The sequence below is a fragment of the Primulina eburnea genome, chromosome 18, assembly GCF_022965805.1.
Source record: "Primulina eburnea isolate SZY01 chromosome 18, ASM2296580v1, whole genome shotgun sequence".
NCBI classification, from domain to species: domain Eukaryota; kingdom Viridiplantae; phylum Streptophyta; class Magnoliopsida; order Lamiales; family Gesneriaceae; genus Primulina; species Primulina eburnea.
The window spans coordinates 29,847,649-29,865,952 of record NC_133118.1 but is presented as its reverse complement, the minus strand read 5'-3'; the positions used below and the strand labels follow the sequence as shown (position 1 = coordinate 29,865,952).

General features: G+C 33.9%; 3 protein-coding genes across 3 annotated transcripts; 2 read left to right on the top strand and 1 right to left on the bottom strand.

Moving 5' to 3' along the window:
* Window positions 1–3,526: 3,526 nt before the first annotated feature.
* On the bottom strand, window positions 3,527–11,349 carry LOC140819969 (putative late blight resistance protein homolog R1A-3). The gene is made up of 9 exons (XM_073180252.1): window positions 8,292–11,349; window positions 8,066–8,187; window positions 7,506–7,634; window positions 7,332–7,406; window positions 7,035–7,145; window positions 4,560–4,688; window positions 4,380–4,457; window positions 4,107–4,195; window positions 3,527–3,977 (listed from the first exon to the last, which is right to left on the bottom strand). Exons 1-9 carry the CDS (start codon window positions 10,899–10,901, stop codon window positions 3,910–3,912), a joined length of 3,411 nt encoding a protein of 1,136 aa, XP_073036353.1. The 5' UTR covers window positions 10,902–11,349; the 3' UTR covers window positions 3,527–3,909.
* Window positions 11,350–11,445: 96 nt separating this feature from the next.
* LOC140819971 (transcription termination factor MTERF8, chloroplastic-like) lies at window positions 11,446–12,862 on the top strand. Its single transcript, XM_073180255.1, has one exon. It carries the CDS (start codon window positions 11,548–11,550, stop codon window positions 12,724–12,726), a length of 1,179 nt encoding a protein of 392 aa, XP_073036356.1. The 5' UTR covers window positions 11,446–11,547; the 3' UTR covers window positions 12,727–12,862.
* A 2,904-nt stretch (window positions 12,863–15,766) lies between these two features.
* LOC140820012 (transcription factor PRE3-like) lies at window positions 15,767–16,786 on the top strand. Its single transcript, XM_073180309.1, has 2 exons — window positions 15,767–15,991; window positions 16,533–16,786. The coding sequence occupies exons 1-2, from the start codon at window positions 15,860–15,862 to the stop codon at window positions 16,680–16,682; spliced, it is 282 nt and encodes a 93-aa protein (XP_073036410.1). The 5' UTR covers window positions 15,767–15,859; the 3' UTR covers window positions 16,683–16,786.
* The last annotated feature ends 1,518 nt before the right edge of the window (window positions 16,787–18,304 follow it).

Below are 18,304 nucleotides of genomic sequence, written 5' to 3'. Positions count from 1 at the left end.
ACAAGCCTCGTAGTAAATCAAAATAACCAGTCTTTTTCATAACCAATAATCGTCTTTACAATGCGATAGAAATAAAATGCGGAAGCGGAATACATGATAATAAAATTAAAGACAGAATAAATTCGACTAGTCTCAAATGGGATCTGCTTCATCACCATCCCCAAAAGAAATCTTGCTCTTCACCATCGATTTGTTCCTCGTTCTTATCTGGGTGGGAATGTAAGGGGTGAGTATTTTGGGGAAATACTCAGTAAATGGGGGCCGATCGTGCATAACAAATATCGAGGATATACATACAATTAAATTATCGTAATTTGATTATGAAGCATGTTGAATCAAATAATAACCAAAAACACGAATATAGCACTGAAAATCATCTCATTTTCTATGGTTTCTACTGATCAGTCCCCTATATGTTACTCCTCTAAGGGGCGAGGCCAAAGGAACGGTTATTATAACCCACCGCATCAGGGCCTAAACAAAGCATATCAAAGTTCAGAATTTCCTTTACCATTTCTAAATCAAATCATTTCAGTGCATTTAAATAATTCAACATGCTTTCAAATATTATAACTGATAACGAATAGTTCAAGGGATTTTATACCGAGTGGAAATGAATAAATTATGCCGATCGAATTTTTAAAGTCGTATTTAAATTATTTCCTACATATATCATGCTCACAAAAATAAAAGGATTTATTGTGCCCAAATCTTTTATATAATACTATATATTTTCAAAAGTCTACCTTAAAACAATTAAATAATGAATCATATTTATCAATACTAATAATTACTTAAAATAATCATATTTGTGCAAATTTTTATAAAATAAATTTGCTACTGTATAATTCAAAGATGAAAGAGGAGGCTTCGTAAATCTGCTGCAAGAGACTCCTACGAAAGCTTCAAAATGAAGTAAAAAAAAAGAGAAATGGACATAGACGAAGATTGGCTTACTGGAAAGCTTCGGGGTGGCGAAATCTCGACTTCGACTCGCTGCGGCCAAGCTTCGAACTTGGAGCTGAATTCTGGCTTTGAGGTTGACAGAAAATGCTAACGGAGCAATGGACAATAGCTTGTTCGAACCGCCGCGGAAATCTCGAGATTTTGGGTGAAGCTTTGGTCGCTGGAAAAGAAAAGGACAAGGAGATGCTCGGAAATTGCAGGCTCTAAATGGTGTGATCTGACTTCTCGTTGGACACCATATAAATAGGCTTGTATCACCCGGCTGAAATGCTCATTCCATAATCTTCCTTCCTTAATTGATGCGCTTCCCTCGAACGTGGACTCCGAGAATCTTGCTGCATGATGAGGGAGTGATTGTTGGCTTCTTAATGCAAACTGGAGAGTGAATTCTTGAGTTTGCAAGGATTTCTCCCAAGACTGGTGCCTCCCAAATTGCACGGTCTTGACAGCAAGTCTTTGTTTATGAAAATAAATTCACTTCTACATGTGAACCAACCAAGTTGCCATTTTTCTTTCTTATTTAGCATGATATAAGATCTGGACGTTGACAAATAAACCCACCAATTGTAATAAAATTTTGCCACATATTTTATTGTTAATTAAAGAATACAATAAAAAAAAATTTAAAAAAAATTCATGGATTTTAGCAATTTCCGAATCTATCTACTCAAATGAAGCACTCATAAATAAATATCAAATAAAATTCTCTTAATTAACAGAAATTATCATATTACTATTAAAAGAAAACATTATAATTGTCAGTAAATTCAATCTCAATTATGCTTTTACTAAATTTTTAACATCTTATCCATTTTTTTTATTTTTTTTTAATTTTTGAGAATTATATATTATAGATACTTATTTATATCATAATGAATCTTTTGCAATTAATATTGATGATTATTATTTTCATGCGAAATAAGAATTTTCAAATAATATAAATCAAATAAGTATGTGCATAAAATGCGTATTTTAAAAGAAAAAAATGTTTTTCAAAATAAAATTCTCTTAATTAAAAAAATTGATCATACTAATGTTAAAATAAAACTATTAAAATTGCTATAAAATTCAATATCAATTATGCTTTTGCTAAGTTTTTAATCTCTTATGATTTTGTTTATTTTTCTCCATTTGTTTTTTAGATACATATTATAAATGATTGATTTTATATCATAACTATTTTTTTAATATATATTTATGAAACCATCAACCAACTAATTAATTCTGTTAGGCAACCTAGGGCGGAGACACACTCTTGTATACAAGGACTTTAGTCTGGGTAGTCCAATTTTTTTCTCGGGTAAATCAATTTAAAATATTAAAATATTGTATAGTTTAAAATTCTAACTTTGATAGAGCAACCATATTTTTTACTTCGCCACTTGACAACCCAAATATATTACTTTGATATGAATTAGATCAACATATATTATAAATATAGATTTGTGAGAGCGTCACATGCGATACCAACTCGTTGATTCCATAATATCTCATCTTACATGAAAAGAATGAAGACATGACTATGATATCGAATGTGAGGTTCAACCTTGAAGCTCAGATTCACCATGGATTCTTCCAAGTCTACTCTCCTCGTTGACAGCATCGCTTCCACACGCAGAAGAAACAAAACCCTAATCACCATTGTATTCTTCTTAATCATCACGTTAGCGCTAATCATCGGCGGGATCGTCCTCTCCTTCGTTCTCAAGTACGATTTGAAGTACCGATCACCAAACACAAATCCCGCAGTCAAGGTATTCTGTGCCGCGTCTGAATCAATTCTCAACTGCAGCAATTCCTTATCCTCCTCCATCAAAACCACCCGCCACACGGACCCAACGCTTGTCTACACGCTCTCGCTCGAAGCAGCCCTCCAGAAACTCTCCGACGTCGATTCGATTGTTTCCAGGTCGAATTCAGATCACACTCGGATTGATTCACCTCTCAGAAACTGCTGGAGCTCACTGCAGCTCGCCATGCGTGGACTCGACGGCGTTCTGGCGGTTATGCGGGTCGACCCGGTTATCGAAACGCAGGCGTTTGAGCAGAGGAGGGGCATGGTGCTGTTGATCGAGAAGGCGATGGAGGCTCTGAGGTATTGCGGTAAGGATTTGGAGAAGGCTGGATCACCGGCTTTGGATGAGGCGGGGACGAGGGTGCAGGAAGTGGAGGTGTTGCTGCGAAACAGCGGAAATTTCCTCGAGAGTTTTTACTGGGTTAGTGCAAATTTCCAAGCAAATAATGATTATTGGTCAACAAGAAAGATTCTTGAATATGTAGCTGACGTCAGCTTGTTTGGGTCGCAATACTTGGTCTTGATTTTTCTATTTTGCTTGCTTTTGAGGAAATAATAAGTAAATCTTGAATGAAATAATGTACCAAAGTGTTATGAAATTTTTGGACTTTATATTATCTTATGTAAAGATATAGACATTAATTCAATAGTTTCGTTAAGGGTCTCAAAATTAGACACGACCCACCAACCCGATCTGACCGAACCCGGTTTCGTTTCGTGATCGAGTTGGAGAGGAGATCAAAGCGGACACTTGGGTCCGATGACTCAAAACCCAATCTGATCATGGTTAGGTCTTTCGGTGCCGGTTTATTTGAATCTTTCGAACTCTTCGAATCAAATCATTCCATCAAATTGTAGCATTGAAGATGCAAAATTTCAGTGAAGTTCTCAAAATAGAGAACAAGATGTGTCAAACAGTTACATATATAATTTGAATTTTACTTGGCAATAATTTGAACAAGATGTACTAGTTTTCGTTTGTACCTTCGGAAATAAACCTTGAGGCCTCAAACGACAAGCTCGAAATACCCCAAAAAGAACCATCAAATCGTTTGAAAGCCTTTCGACTCCCCAGTCATAAAACTTTATGTTTCTTACTAATGAACCCATTAAAATAGACTCTTGCAGTTCATCATGTCTTTGCTTTTTCACCTCCTCCAGTAGTTTTTGAATTTTTCGCACCCGTAATTCCAAGCCCAGAGCAGCGAATCCCTCACTGGACACCATGTGTGAAATTGCCAGAAAACATGGAATTCAACAAGTCAATTAGACAGAGGTATAGATATACTACACAAATTTACTTTCTTTCTTCTGACAAAAGAATAATACTTGGAAGTATGCTTACATATCCCTGTCACTAGCCTTCCAACAAGCTCATCTCGTTCAGAACTTGAAGTTCCACCGCCTCGATGATTGCTAGAAACCACCATCATACTGAAAAAACAAGAAAAATAAAGAATGAAGCTATGATCATCGTTCAAGTGTCGACCAATTGGTATCATGCCATATCAGTTGTGTTACATCCTACCTCGCAAGTGATTATTCAGACCATGTACTAGTTTTCGTTTTAGAGAACTACTTTATGAGCATCTGATGGTTTTAGATCCATCATACTTACCTCTGGTAGTCGGCTCTCCGTCCATGTGTGTCTTGCTCATAGGAGTTGCCACGATCATCCTCATACCATTCAGGTAGACTGTCGTAATCACATAATAAAGTTTTTGGAATCAGTATTTTCAAAAAACTACAAACGAAATTTGATTTTTTTTTTTATTTTCACTTGAGGATCAATCCTTACATCTGATATGTTACCCAGTGATGTTCTTTTTGCAGATAGTCTTCTTCCTCTTTCTTCCATCTATAAATAAATTCTTGCTTTATATCATCCTCTTCTTGTTTCATTCTTTCTACTGCTTCTCTTGTTCTCCTTAAATTGAATCAAATATGCACTTTATTGAAGGGAAAGTTTGAAAAATGAAAGTGATTAAACATTTTTTTATCCTGACATTTCTTAAAAATATTTTACAACACCTCTTAAAATTAAAAAATATAAAATCCAGACTAGATCTCCTGTGAGATGACATCTTTGAGACGAGTCGACTCCTCGCGGATGTCGTCTTGGTCCACACCTTTAGCTAAAAGTAATATTTTTCTATTGGTAAGATCCGGTAAGAGATCCGTCTTACAAAATTGAGCCGTGAGACGGTCTCATAAGATATTTTTGTAAAATTTTGGAAAAATTACAATTTCAGTCCTGGAACTTGACATATTTTGATTAAATTCTTGTAACTCGTAAACGTTTGATTTTTATTTATTAACTTTTTCTTTGGATCATTTTCGTTTGAAACCATTAAATCAACAAATTCTTTTTTTTGGCATCGATGCTCTCCTACATAATTCATACATCGAGAATAAAACCTATAGTATATACACTAAAATCTATTTAAAGAAAAAAAGTGAAACAAACAGATAATTCCTTCTCATTTTGAAATATTAGATATTGTTTTTTTTTCCCTTCGTTTTTGTTTATATTTATTTTAATGTGTGTAGTAATATAGGTTTATCATCGCAACATGAGCTGCGTATGATAGCATCAGAGTCAAATAAACAATATTCAATGATTTTTGTGTCTTTTGAAAAAAGTTTTTGACCAAAACCAAAAAAAGTCCAATTTATTGTATGGAAATCAAACATCGACAAATTACAGGATTAAACCAAAACCACACCAACTTATAAGACTAAAATTATAATTTTCCCAATATTTTACTAGGTATAGTTAATATTTTTTATTTTCTCAACGGCTCAAATCCCATCAAATCTCTTCAATTTTGTAAGAATTTCATTTAGTTAAACCAAATCTCATCAGTACCAATTACGTTTTGAAATCTCATCACTCTAAACACCTAAAATGATATTTCTAATTCCAAATCTCAGGCCAGCTAGACTAGTTCAGACATTATATATGATAACCGATGCTGTCGGTTGCAGTATCCGTGTCATCCAACTCGATCTTGCAATATCCGATTAGCATAGATAATATATGAACTAGTCTAGTCGGCTTGAAATACGACTTGTAAAAAATTAAGTTTTTTGTAACTGTTTTGTTCGCTGGTCATTTTGATAACTGATTTATTAGATATCATCAAAATACTTCAGTCATCAGATTCCAGGTGGTACAGAATACCTATCTAATTTTCACAGAGAAGAAGTGCGTATTTTCGATACTTCAAAAAAGGTTTGGTGCACAAAAAAACCCGTACTTCAATTAATCATTAATAGTTATTCTATGCACCTCTTTGAGAAAAGTATTTAAACAAAATAAGATTTGATAAAGATCAGTAGTAAAAAAATTAACCAAACCAAAACCAATTGATTTTTGTGTGAACGAATAAACATAACCGGATGAAAAATCAATACCCAATTAGTCGATCTTTTAAGGAAAAATAAAAAGGAGAAATGAAAACACCATTTACATTTGACCTTGATAATTTCTTCAGCATACAAATATGCAACCATGGAAGGAGACAATTACATTGAATTTCCAAATTGTCCAAACCAAGTTTCCGAATTAATTCGATTTGGTCTTTTATTTTCGTCTCATAAACTACGACCCGTAAGACTGTTTCACACAAGTTTTTGAATTTATTTTTTGATATTTGTGGCCTTTGTTTTTTGATTTCAGTTCTTTCTCTATGAGAGTGTTATGTCAACATCAAGTCGGAAAATGACTCAAATTGCCAAAAAAACAAAGATAACAAACTAAAACCGAAATTAGACAACATAAAGAACCAAAAGCAGAGAGACATCAAGGAAGAAAATATTTTTAGTTTTATTCTAGACAACCAAATTCCACATTTTTTAAAACAAAAATACATTATTTTCATTTCATTTTCCTACAGCTCAATATCTAATCACCTCTAACATTATTATCGATAATTTAAAATCTAACAAATAATGGGAAAGTTACATATTAAATATGTGTAGTTTATCAGTACAAGCGACGGATAAAGTTACTTCGGAAAAAGTTTTCAAGCTTTTACACAATTTTTTCTAGAATTTTTGTTACTGAACCACAAATAAAAATTAGGTAAGGTCTCTTGTGAGACGGTCTCACAAATCTTTATTTGTGAGACGAGTCAACCCTACCGATATTCACAATAAAAAATAATATTTTTTCATGGATGACCCAAATAAGAGATTCGACCCACGAAATTGATCCGTGAGACCGTCTCACAAGAGTTTTTGTGTAAAAATTTAGAGGACGAAACCTTACCACTCATAATCTTTCCAACAAATTTCTCTGAACAAATAATCGGCGTCTTCCCCATTTCTCCATCTATCATCCGCTTCTTGTCTCCAATTTTCTTCTGCTTCTTGTCTTCTCCTAAAATTATATCAATTTCTTTCATTGGAATGTTTGATATTTTTAATATATATACACATACACAGAAATATACGGTATTATAATTTTTTTTTGATATTTTAGACAGAAATTTTTTTCTAACATGAACAAATATGAAAAGAATATGACTTATAAAAGAGATATGTGGACTAGATCAATCATACTAACCATTCATAGTCGCCTCTCCTTCCATTTGTGTATTGATCATAGGAGTTGCCATCATCATACCTCTCCGGTGGTACACTGTCTTCATCACATAATAAAGTTTTTGGAATCAGGCAAGAAAGTACAAATGAATCTTGAATTTTTATTTATATTTTTCACTTGAAGATCAAGACTTACGTCTGATGCATCAACCACTGATATTCATTTCGCAGATAGGCTTCTTCCTCTTCTCTGAATCTGTGATCAAATTCTTGCATTCTATAATCCTCTTCTTGTCTCATTCTTTCTCGTGATTCTTCTCTTCTCCTTAATTTGTATGAAATATGCATTTCATAAATTGAAGGGAAAGTTCGAAAAATGAAGTTGATTGCCATGACATTTCTTAAAACAAAAAGAAGTTACAACACCAGTTAAGACGGCCTATTTTTAGTTTAGGTCCTTTAATTGTCAAAATTTATGTTTTGTCTATATGTTGGATTCATTTTTTTTTTGCTTTTACTCATATTTCGTGGAAGTGTTGACATATATCAGATGATTCAACGACGTCCGGCATTACAATTGCAATAACTGATATCATGACAAAATATTTCGAGTAAGTTTTCCCAAGTTTGGGAGTAACCCACATATAAATAATGTATTTTAAACACTATATTTTTTTTCTCTAGTTTTTCATACATCTAAAATGCAATCTCAAGTGAGTGAACCACACAGGTAAAAATGATGGAATCATGTCTTACCTCTTATATTCTTCCCACATATATTGTTTCCACCTATGCTCTTCTTCCTCTGCTCGCCTTCTATTCTCCGCTTCTATCCTCCGTCTTTCCATTTCCTCTCTTCTCTCTTTTTCCTCTTTTCTCTGTTCAATGAGGGGAAAAAATTGAAGTATAATAATGTTTATCTACTAACAGGTACATAAATAAATGCATGTTTGCATACAAACAGTCATGAGTATTTGCTTACCTTTTCATAGATATATTGCCACATTTTATGGATACGAACTTTAAGTATTTCGTTCCCCAAGTCTTGTTGTTCTGCTTGTATTTGCCTTGCCGATGTCACAGCAGATGGGCTAGCATCATCCAAGTCGATACTTTCAAGTGTCTCTAAGTATACAAAATCAAGCGGGATTTCTTCCAATTCGGTGCACTCAAAAAGGATTAGGCGCTCAAGTATTGGAAAATGGTCTTTCTCAGCTCTCCAATGATGCAGATCCGTTCCCTCGATATATAGAAACTTTAATCGACAAAATTCACCTTCTATTGGTTCCCACTCCGACCCTTCACATGCATAATCTTTCAGCTTCAGAACTTCAAGATAAGGCAACGAGCCAACTATAGACATATCTTCCCAAGAGATTTTGGTACCACGTAAGGTCAACTTTTTGAGATTTCGAGGCAGAGTAAGGTCCTTTGCAATGTTATAACATGATCCTGGTTCAACAATGCATTTGAGTATTTCAAGTTTATGTAGCTTGCCCAAATGTCTGATAGAAGAGACAAGTACACGTCGCTTATCCAGGACCTCAAATCGGATTCCTAGTTTCTTTATATTTGGAATTCCTTGGATGAACTCCTTCGTACAACTCCAACCACTTACATATGAAAGCGTTTGAAGGTTTTCAAGAACTGAATTCTTGTCACCTTCTTGTGGATGAGGAAAGTAACATTTTCCTAACTGGAGATGCCTTAAATGTGGCATCCTCCAGATTCCTCGGGGGAGATGCACTGATGAATTGATGCATCTTTGGTGAATAATTAACGTCTGGAGATTCCTCAGAGAATCAGGTAGATCTTCAGAAATGTAAATTTCTTGTTCTTGATCACAACAGACAGAAACATACTTTAAGCGTACGAGCTCGAGTATTACACGAGGGAAATCCTCCAAATCTACTTTAGACAAGTCCAGTACCCTGAGAAGTTTACAACACCGTAGTTTGTCGTGAGGGTTATTTTGGGACAGAAGAGAACGTACACGTGGAAATGTTGTTGTCATTCCAAGGATGTCTGCCAGAGTTTCATATGAAGAATCTTTACGGATGCACAAGTGACGTGGATCCCCGACGACTTCTGGACAATTGTAGGTATTGGCATTTAAGGTGTGAATAAACATCTCCTCTAGCGCTTTACTCAAGCACCACTCTCTTAACAGATCATGGACCACACACGTTTTAATTTTTCCATCGAATCCCTTCTCTCCAACCAAAATAAGATTTCTTGACATCAGATCATCAAGATACTCCTCTCCCAACTCTTCCAATCTTTTCGAGCAATTGGATTTGATGAATCCCTCGGCAATCCATAGTGTGATGAGCTTGGAGATTGGTATTTCCAAATCTAGGGGGAAAACTCCCGTATAGAGGAAACATGCTTTCAGATGATGTGGCAAATGGTCGTAGCTGAAATATAACAGCTCCGAGCATTGACTATCATTTGAAAGTAAAACTGAGTTGAGATTGTTAGCAATGGATTCCCATTCTGCTAATGTTCTTGGTACTTTGGACAAGAGACCACTTATTACAACAATTGAAAGGGGAAGTCCTTGGCAACTTCTTGCAATCTTCTTACCGACTTCCTCAAGCTCTGTGGGGCAACTTGTTTCATTCCCAAAAACCTTGAAATGAAGCAGATCCCAGCTTTCATTTTCGTTTAAGGGAAGCATGAGATGATGTTCATGGCGAGACGAGTTCGCATATGTAGCCACATCAGACAGCCGAGTGGTCAACAAGACCCGACTTCCCATATTGTCATTGGGAAATAGTCTTTTAATCTCTTCCCAAGCCTCTTTATGCCATACATTATCCATTACAATGAGATATCTCCGACTTTTTAAACATTTATACAAACACTCGGATAGATCTTCATCACTTTGTTGATGCATTTCAGTTGTGAGCCTTTTCATGAATTCTAGAAGGCCTAGTAGGATATCCCTTTTGCGATAATTTTGGGATACCGTGACCCAAGCAGAAACATCAAAAAGATGTGAAATATATTCGTCTTGAAAAGCATACTTAACCAGAGTAGTCTTACCACTGCCACCCATTCCAACTACTGGTATGATTTGGAGTTTCTCCGAACGTCCACCAACAATTCGATCCATCAGTTGCCGTGAAACATCTTCAAATACAACCTTATAGTCACCACTCGAGGCGAGCGTTGATGGCTGAGCACGTGGTGAATAATACGTGTAATGCAAATCTTCATCGTCCACCCACGATTCCTCCAGCTGTGTCACCTTTATCTGAATTGATTCGACTTCTTCCACCACAATCTTCAAATGTCGGCTGACAATTTCGCTCCTCTCAAGTCTTTCTCCTCCATTCTCTTCAAAAAAATGCTCTGATATGTAGGACTCAATAACATCTTCTGCTTTATGCGCCAAATCTCTGATTTCTCTCTCAAAACGCAGTGCATCAGGGATTCTTTTCTTCCAAGAACGTGTAAGAAAATCGTGAAAGCAACACATGCTTTGAAGGAGAGAATCGATCTGTTGCTTCTCCCAAGGAATCTGGTACTGTTCACCCAGTATGTCCTCTAGAATCTGCATGAGAGAAACTACAGCAGCATAAGCCATCTTGGGTATCTTTCCAAACTTGGTCAGATTAACACTTGTGATCGAGGGATACTTGAGCTAAATTTTTTCAGAGAGGAGGTCAAGATCTGCCCTTCTCTTCTGAATCAAAGCTCAACTGCATCACCCATTACACAGACCCAAACCTTTTCTACACACTCTCACTTGAAGCAGCCCTCCAGAAACACTCCTACATCGAGTCCATTATTTTCATGTCGCACTCAAACGAACATCGGATCGATTCAGCTATCCTCGGACTCGACGGCGCCTTGCTGGTTATTCGGGTCGGCCCGGATATCGAAATGCAGGCATTTGAGCAGAGGAGGGGAAGTACGGTGCTTCTGATCGAGAAGGCGATGGAGGCTCTGAGAAGACTGGATCGAAGGTCGTGGATGGAGCGGGGGCGAGAGTGCACGAATATTTCCAAAATGCTGAATTGTTGAACGACAAGCAGCGTCGTTGACTCTGTAGCTGACGTCAGTCTGTTCCACGTGACGAACTTCACTTCTATTTTTAATTTCATAAAAAAAATTGTTTTTTTAATGAAGTAAAAAATAATAAAACATTGCCATTGGGGTTTAGGGTTCTTCGCGGTGCCTCTGCCTCAGATCCCCTAATACAAGAGAATCATCTTCTTTCAAAACCTATAATGCTACGATTCATGTTGAAAACGTTGAATTACGTAAAGTTTGCTTCATTCGATCCTTCACCTGTACACAGACTCCATTTCCTTCAGTTTTCTCTATTTTCGTCATCAGCTGTCGCCGCAGCCAAGATTCACAAATCCGAATCAAGAAATGCGAATGGGAACTCATCTGCAGCAGCAGATTATCTGATTAAATTTTTTGGGTTTTCTCGAGAAAGGGCTTTACGAGCATCCGAGAAAATAAATTTCAGAGGCACGGAGATCCCAGAATCAATCATTGCATTCTTCAAGAAACATGGTTTTAGTGATGCCCAGATCTCACTCGTCGTTAGAAAAACTCCCGTAGTCTTTCAGTTGAAGCCCGAGAGAAATCTTTTGCCCAAGATCCAATTTTTCCATTCTTTAGGCATATCTGTTCCGGACACTGCTAAGATTATATCTTCTTCGAGAAGCATGCTTGTTAGGAGCTTAGAAAACCAAATCATCCCGTCTTTCGAATTTATCAAGAGTTTTCTGAAATCGAATGAGGATGCGATAGACGTAATCAAACAGTGCCCGTCTGTCTTAGAGATGAATGTGCAGAGCATCATGGCCTCAAATGTGGCGAGTTTGCTCAATGCAGGAGTCCCCGAGGTTAAAATCGCGAGTGCTTTCAAAACAAATCCAAGATTACTCGTGATGTCTCCTGATAAATTGAGGATGTGTACGGAGAGGATTAAGGAAATGGGATTCGATCCTTGTAGAGCCAACTTTCTTACAGGGATATACGTGATGAGGAAGCCGACTAGTTCGAATTGGCATAGGAAGATGGAGGTGTACAAGAAATGGGGCTATTCCGAGGCTCAAGTTCTCGCGGCTTTTAGAAGATTTCCATGGTGTATGGGAGCATCAGAGGATAAGATCAACAGAGCTCTGGATTATGTCATCAATAAAATGTGTGATCCTTTGGTTTTTCATAGTGTTCCACAGATAGTTTCGTTGAGTTTGGAGAAGACGATTATCCCAAGATGTTCGGTGTGTCAAGTCTTGAAGTCCAGAGGTCTGCTGAGGCAGAATACTAGCTGGATCGGTGTTCTTATCATCTCGAAGAAATCGTTCTTCGAGCAGTTCGTGTTAAGCTTTGCAGATGAAATTCCCGAGCTCTTGGAGCTCTATCCGCAAAGATTGCATCCTTCTAAATGACGAACGAGCATCTGTTGCACAAGTAGCCTACCAATTAGTTCACTAGTAGAACAACTGGTTTTTCATGGCTTATGTTACAGCCATAGGTCCATGTATTAGTATACCTTGGAAGATTGATCAAATCTTATTTTCACGACTCAACCCGATTCATATTTAAAATGAAAATAATACTTTTACAATACTTTTTCATTAATCCAGTCGAATATCTATCAATATCTATCAAACAAAATTGATCTGCAAAACGGTATTACACGAATTTTTGTGTTGACGAATAATTGGTCATTGGAGAGATCAATATTAATTATCCATATTTGATTATTCAAACTCGACCCGATCTTGCTCGGTAACGGAATGTTCCAAAATGGGGCTCCAGAATTGACTTGGACCTGGTTGGTATTCTATTTGGGCTAGAATTGATTGCCATCTAGGCTTTGGGCCTGGTCAGATCTGTGATTTTCCAGCCCATCATGATTTTGGGCTGTTCTAAAGTTAAGATTGAGTTTCGTTAAACTTATCGAGCTAAACTTAATACTAAACAATTATATCTTTTATCTTCTGATTTATTTATTTATTTATTATCTATTAAATATATTTGTATTTGAAATAACGATATAATACATCGAAATATTTTATATTAAAAATTACCAAATAACTACATTAAATCTGATATATGAGCACACAATGTGTATTGCATCATCTGTCTTATATGGTAAATTAAAATTTTGATTAAAAAATTTTTTATGACGATGGAACTAACTGTTGTTTTCTTTTAATAGAGTAAACCTACAGTCGAGCACATTAGATTTCAAACCACATTTGCTAGATAAACAGTACTGAATATGCCTTGTACAACAATCTTGTCCAAAAAGTGTTTGTAAGAGAAATCGAACTCCTGATCATTGATCAAACTATCACATATTCCACTAATTAAAATACCCTTTGAAGTCAACATATTAATAATCTTAATCCTAGATCTCCAACTTCCACCGACTTTTAATCAATCCAGAAACAACAAATATATACATACATACATACATACATATATATATAGGGCTTACGGTCTCACGAATCTTTATCTGTGGGACGAGTCAACTTTACCGATATTGACAATAAAAAGTAATAGTCTTAGCATAAAAAATAATATTTTTTAATGACTGACCCAAATAACAGACACGTCTCACAAAATACGATCCGTGAGAGACCGTCTCAAACAAGTTTTTGTCTATATATATAATCGTGCCATCATTTAAATTATTCATAGGTGACAGAAATGAGATATCTAGTTTTTCATAATAAATTATTCTGAATCAAACGCTCTTAATTACTATATATTGGTACGAGTAATCAGTAGATAGCATATGCTTAGCATATCAATATATAATTAATTAAACTTTTCAAGCTATCAAAACCTCTTAAGTGGCCCATTGGTTTCCAAATGAAAAATAAATAAAGAAATTAAAGCTTCACTGTTGAATAGAGTCATGTGCTCCGGCATCCATGCTGAACAATCTTTACTTCAATTTTATCTTATTAATATATATGATCGAACTTTTGTTGTTTTACAAAAATTTATAACGATAGTGCAACTAAAATATTTTAAATCGTACAACAGCTCGAATATCATATTTCGATTGTAAGGACAATTATTGCACCCAACAATATATCTCTCAATGAGAATCGAACACGTGATTTTATCTCTTATATCAATTTTAGGACCGAAAGTTTGCCGTTTACCAAAACTCATAGTGGTGGTAATGGTACAACTCTAATTTTTTAATCATACATCAGCTCAAGTATCATGTTTCGATTGTTCTAAACAGCAGAAAAAATTATTATACTTAACGATATATCTAATAATCTGATCTAAAAATATAATAAATATGCAGTGAGTCATCAATGAGATGGGATGAGAGCCTTGACCAATCATACTTAATTTGAAGTGATCCCTATTTTTAATGAAAACAACTAAATTCTTGAAAATATTTCAATTTTTTTTACATTTATTCATATGTAAATATTTATCATATAATAATTCATTAATTGTTTTTAGATTTTTTAAATCGATTATATATATATATATATAAATTTAAATAACTAATTTTTTATGAAATAATTTAATCTTCATTTATATTTTAAGCTGGATACTGATAGCTGGGAACGTGGTACACAGTACACACACTCAAGGATGTGTGGTCGATGTGGACTGGACATCAGACTTTGAAAGTCAAAGTTATTTTTGGATTAAAACTTTTTAAATATATTATTATTCAAATATAATTTAATTTTTTTATTTTCCTTTAAATGATAAGATTTTTGCAAATATTATATTGAATTTTAATACGTAATATGTATTCGATATTAGACATTTGGTTTAGACAGAATACTAATAATTTGTTACCTTAAATAACTACAATTAGGTTGTTAAATATACAAAATAAGTTATTTTAATTTATTTATACTTTCAGGCAAATTATAATAAGTTCAGATTCAAAATTAATTTTATAAGTAGGGATATTAAATATCTGAACATATTCTTACCGTACTTTTTGTTATTATAAAGGAAAAACTCGTGTGAGACGGTCTCACAGGTTGTATTTTATGAGACGAATATCTTATTTGGGTAGGGTTGTGAAAATCGGAGAAAGGTCTCTTGTGAGACGAATATCTTATTTGACTCGTTTCACATATAAAGATTCGTGAGACCGTCTCACAAGAGACCTACTCGGAAATACTAATCTCAACCATTTCTCAATTTTATTACCATTTTTTTGGTAATAATGTGGAAGAGTATTTTTTACTAACGATTTTATATTTTTCTTAGGATTTTTTTGGATATAAAAATTTGCAAAGAGGGTTTTTAAGTCGCTAATTTATATGTTTTTCATTTTTCGATTTCTTTTTAATCATTTCATGACGTCATCCAAAATCCTATATATTTAAGCCTACATACAGCTCCATTACATTGCCTCAAACTCCTCACCCTTGCAAATACTTGCACTTCACTCGATAACTTCAACAAATCTATTACTATAAATACCTCGTTTCTTTAAATTCCATCCATTTTTCTTCCTCTAAATCCCAGAAAGTACTTAATTATTTGTGCATTTTGCATACATATAAATCTTACAGAAAAATGTCTCGCAGATCATCGAGATCAAGCTGGCATTCGGGATCTTCAAGAATCACCGCGGATGAACAGATCAATGAACTCGCATCTCGGTTGCAGCTACTTCTTCCTCAGATTCATAATAACCACTCGAATAAGGTATTTTTTTCGCTTCATTTTGATTAATGCTTGTTTATTGATATGTTTGTAAAGTGCTCATAATTTGTAATAATATAAACATGCATGTTAATGAAGTATGTATACAGTCAGTGCTTGGTTATATATACCTATGAGCCATTGGATATTTGAACATAGAGTGATAAACGCGAAAATTGTAATTTTAGGTATATATGTTTGTTTTTTTAGCGATTTTGGTACTCTATTTTGTAAAAAATTCAGTCTTAGTTTATACTTTAATTTTGGTATTTTTTCTCTTTATTATTTTGCATAATGCTGATATGATACTGCACATATTAACGATAAAAAATAGACAGTAGACTAATACTGAAATTTAACTGTATAGAAAAATAAAATCATGGTCGGGCTTATGAGTTATGAGTACACTAACAAACAGTAGACTAATACTGAAATTTAACTGTATAGAAAAATAAAATTAGAGATAAGAAAATTTAAACATTCAAGATTACATTGGTTTTCTTCTCACGTTATAACTAAATCAATATATTTCTAAAATTTGCAGATGTCAGCAGCTAAAGTGCTACAAGAGACATGCAATTACATTCGAAATTTGCATGAAGAAGTGGATAACTTAAGTGAGAGGCTGTCGGAATTATTGGAAACAACAGATACCACTCAGGCGGATTTCATCAGAAACTTGCTTTCAAAATGAATATTTGAGATTTCAGTTCATCAAACTTTTTGAGAATATAATATTTTGTTTGTTTGTTTGTTTTTTCCCGGGTTTTACAACCCGTTAAATAAGACGAAAATCGATGTAATAAGAAGGGTTTTAATTCATATGGATTTAGTTATAACATGTGGAAAAAAAATCAATGTAATCTTGAATGTTTAAATTTCTTTGTTTGCGATTTTAGTTTTCTATGCAGTTAATTTCAATATTAGTCTCCTATCTTTTTTTTTTTTTTTTTTTTACAATTTTAGTATTTTTTTTTCAATGTATTGTTAATTAAGACGGAAATCGATGTAATAAGAAGGGTTTCAAGGAGCGGAACATTTCCTATTTTTCTATCACTCTTTGGAATTCACACATAAATATTAAACTAGACATCATGTGATGTGTTTTAACTAATTTTCAAAAACAATGAATTCTACTCCATACTGTCTTTTTTTTATATATATGGAAAACAAAAAATATATAAAATTTGATTGCCAAAATGTTGGGAAAATTCTGAAATTGATAGTGTGTGTTGGTCAATAAAACCTTTTGGTCCTTAATAATTGATAATTAAAATTCTGTCAATGCAATAAATTGATTTTTTCTTCTCATCCTATCTGATTTTTTCCGAAAAGAATTCTAAATTTAAACATGATATAACAACAAAAGTCATGTTAAATGCACAAAGATAACATTTTCTTTTACAAGTGTAATAGATAATAAAAAATAAATAAATAAGTTCTAATTGGATTCAAACATTATCCACACTCTGATATATGTTGTCCCTCTACTCTATAGTTCTTAGTATACGGTAGGTCGATTTACTATCGAAACTTCATTTCTTCTATACTCAGATCTAATTATCATACAAAATCCAAGTCTGAGTGTAATTTTAAGTATACATCCAACTTTTTTTAACAACATTTACCGATGTCATGTTAGCACGTTGGAGAAAATTTAATTATTGCACTATGTTCAAAATTTGATCGATTAAAGATTCAAAACCACAAGAAAAAATTGTACTTTTGGTCCTTTTTTTGTCAGTTTGCGATTTTGGTCCACTATGTTAACAAATTTAATTTTACTCCTACATCTTCCGATTTTTTATAATTCTAATTCTTTTTCATTGAAATAATGATATGACATTAGACAACTTAGCTTCATGACAGAAATATGATTAAAATTGTCAAAAAACAAAGATAACATACTAAAACTACAATTTGACAACGACAAGAAATAAGCAAAAATATAGGGCCAAAAAATTTAGACAACTTACTTGATCCATGGTTGTTGGGTTTTTCCCCAAAAACATAAATTTAGTGTAATGATATTTTATTCGAAACTTTATTTTATACATATATATATATATATATATATATATATATATATATATATATATATATATATATATATATATATATATATATATATATATATATATATATATATGTGCAAAGGAAGTACAGGAGCAGAACACGTATAAAAGACAGTAGAGTATGCATGGGAACTACAAGAGCAGAACACGTAAATATGGCATGAATTCTGGTAACTAACTAAAATTGTCTGCTTAAAATATTTATGCAATTTTTTTTTTGGCCATAAAATGTTGTGATCTT

Bases quoted from the DNA above. Each gene is read 5' to 3' on its own strand.
- LOC140819969 (XM_073180252.1), bottom strand. From the start codon at position 10,901: ATGGCTTATGCTGCTGTAGTTTCTCTCATGCAGATTCTAGAGGACATA. The intron at 7,635-8,065 runs GTAAGACATGAT...ATACAAATTAAG, and splicing joins ATGTGGGAAGAATATAAGAG to GAGAAGAGAAGAATCACGAG. The intron at 4,196-4,379 runs GTAAGTATGATG...TTGTTTTTTCAG, and splicing joins CGGAGAGCCGACTACCAGAG to TATGATGGTGGTTTCTAGCA.
- LOC140819971 (XM_073180255.1), top strand. From the start codon at position 11,548: ATGCTACGATTCATGTTGAAAACGTTGAATTACGTAAAGTTTGCTTCA.
- LOC140820012 (XM_073180309.1), top strand. From the start codon at position 15,860: ATGTCTCGCAGATCATCGAGATCAAGCTGGCATTCGGGATCTTCAAGA. The intron at 15,992-16,532 runs GTATTTTTTTCG...TAAAATTTGCAG, and splicing joins ATAATAACCACTCGAATAAG to ATGTCAGCAGCTAAAGTGCT.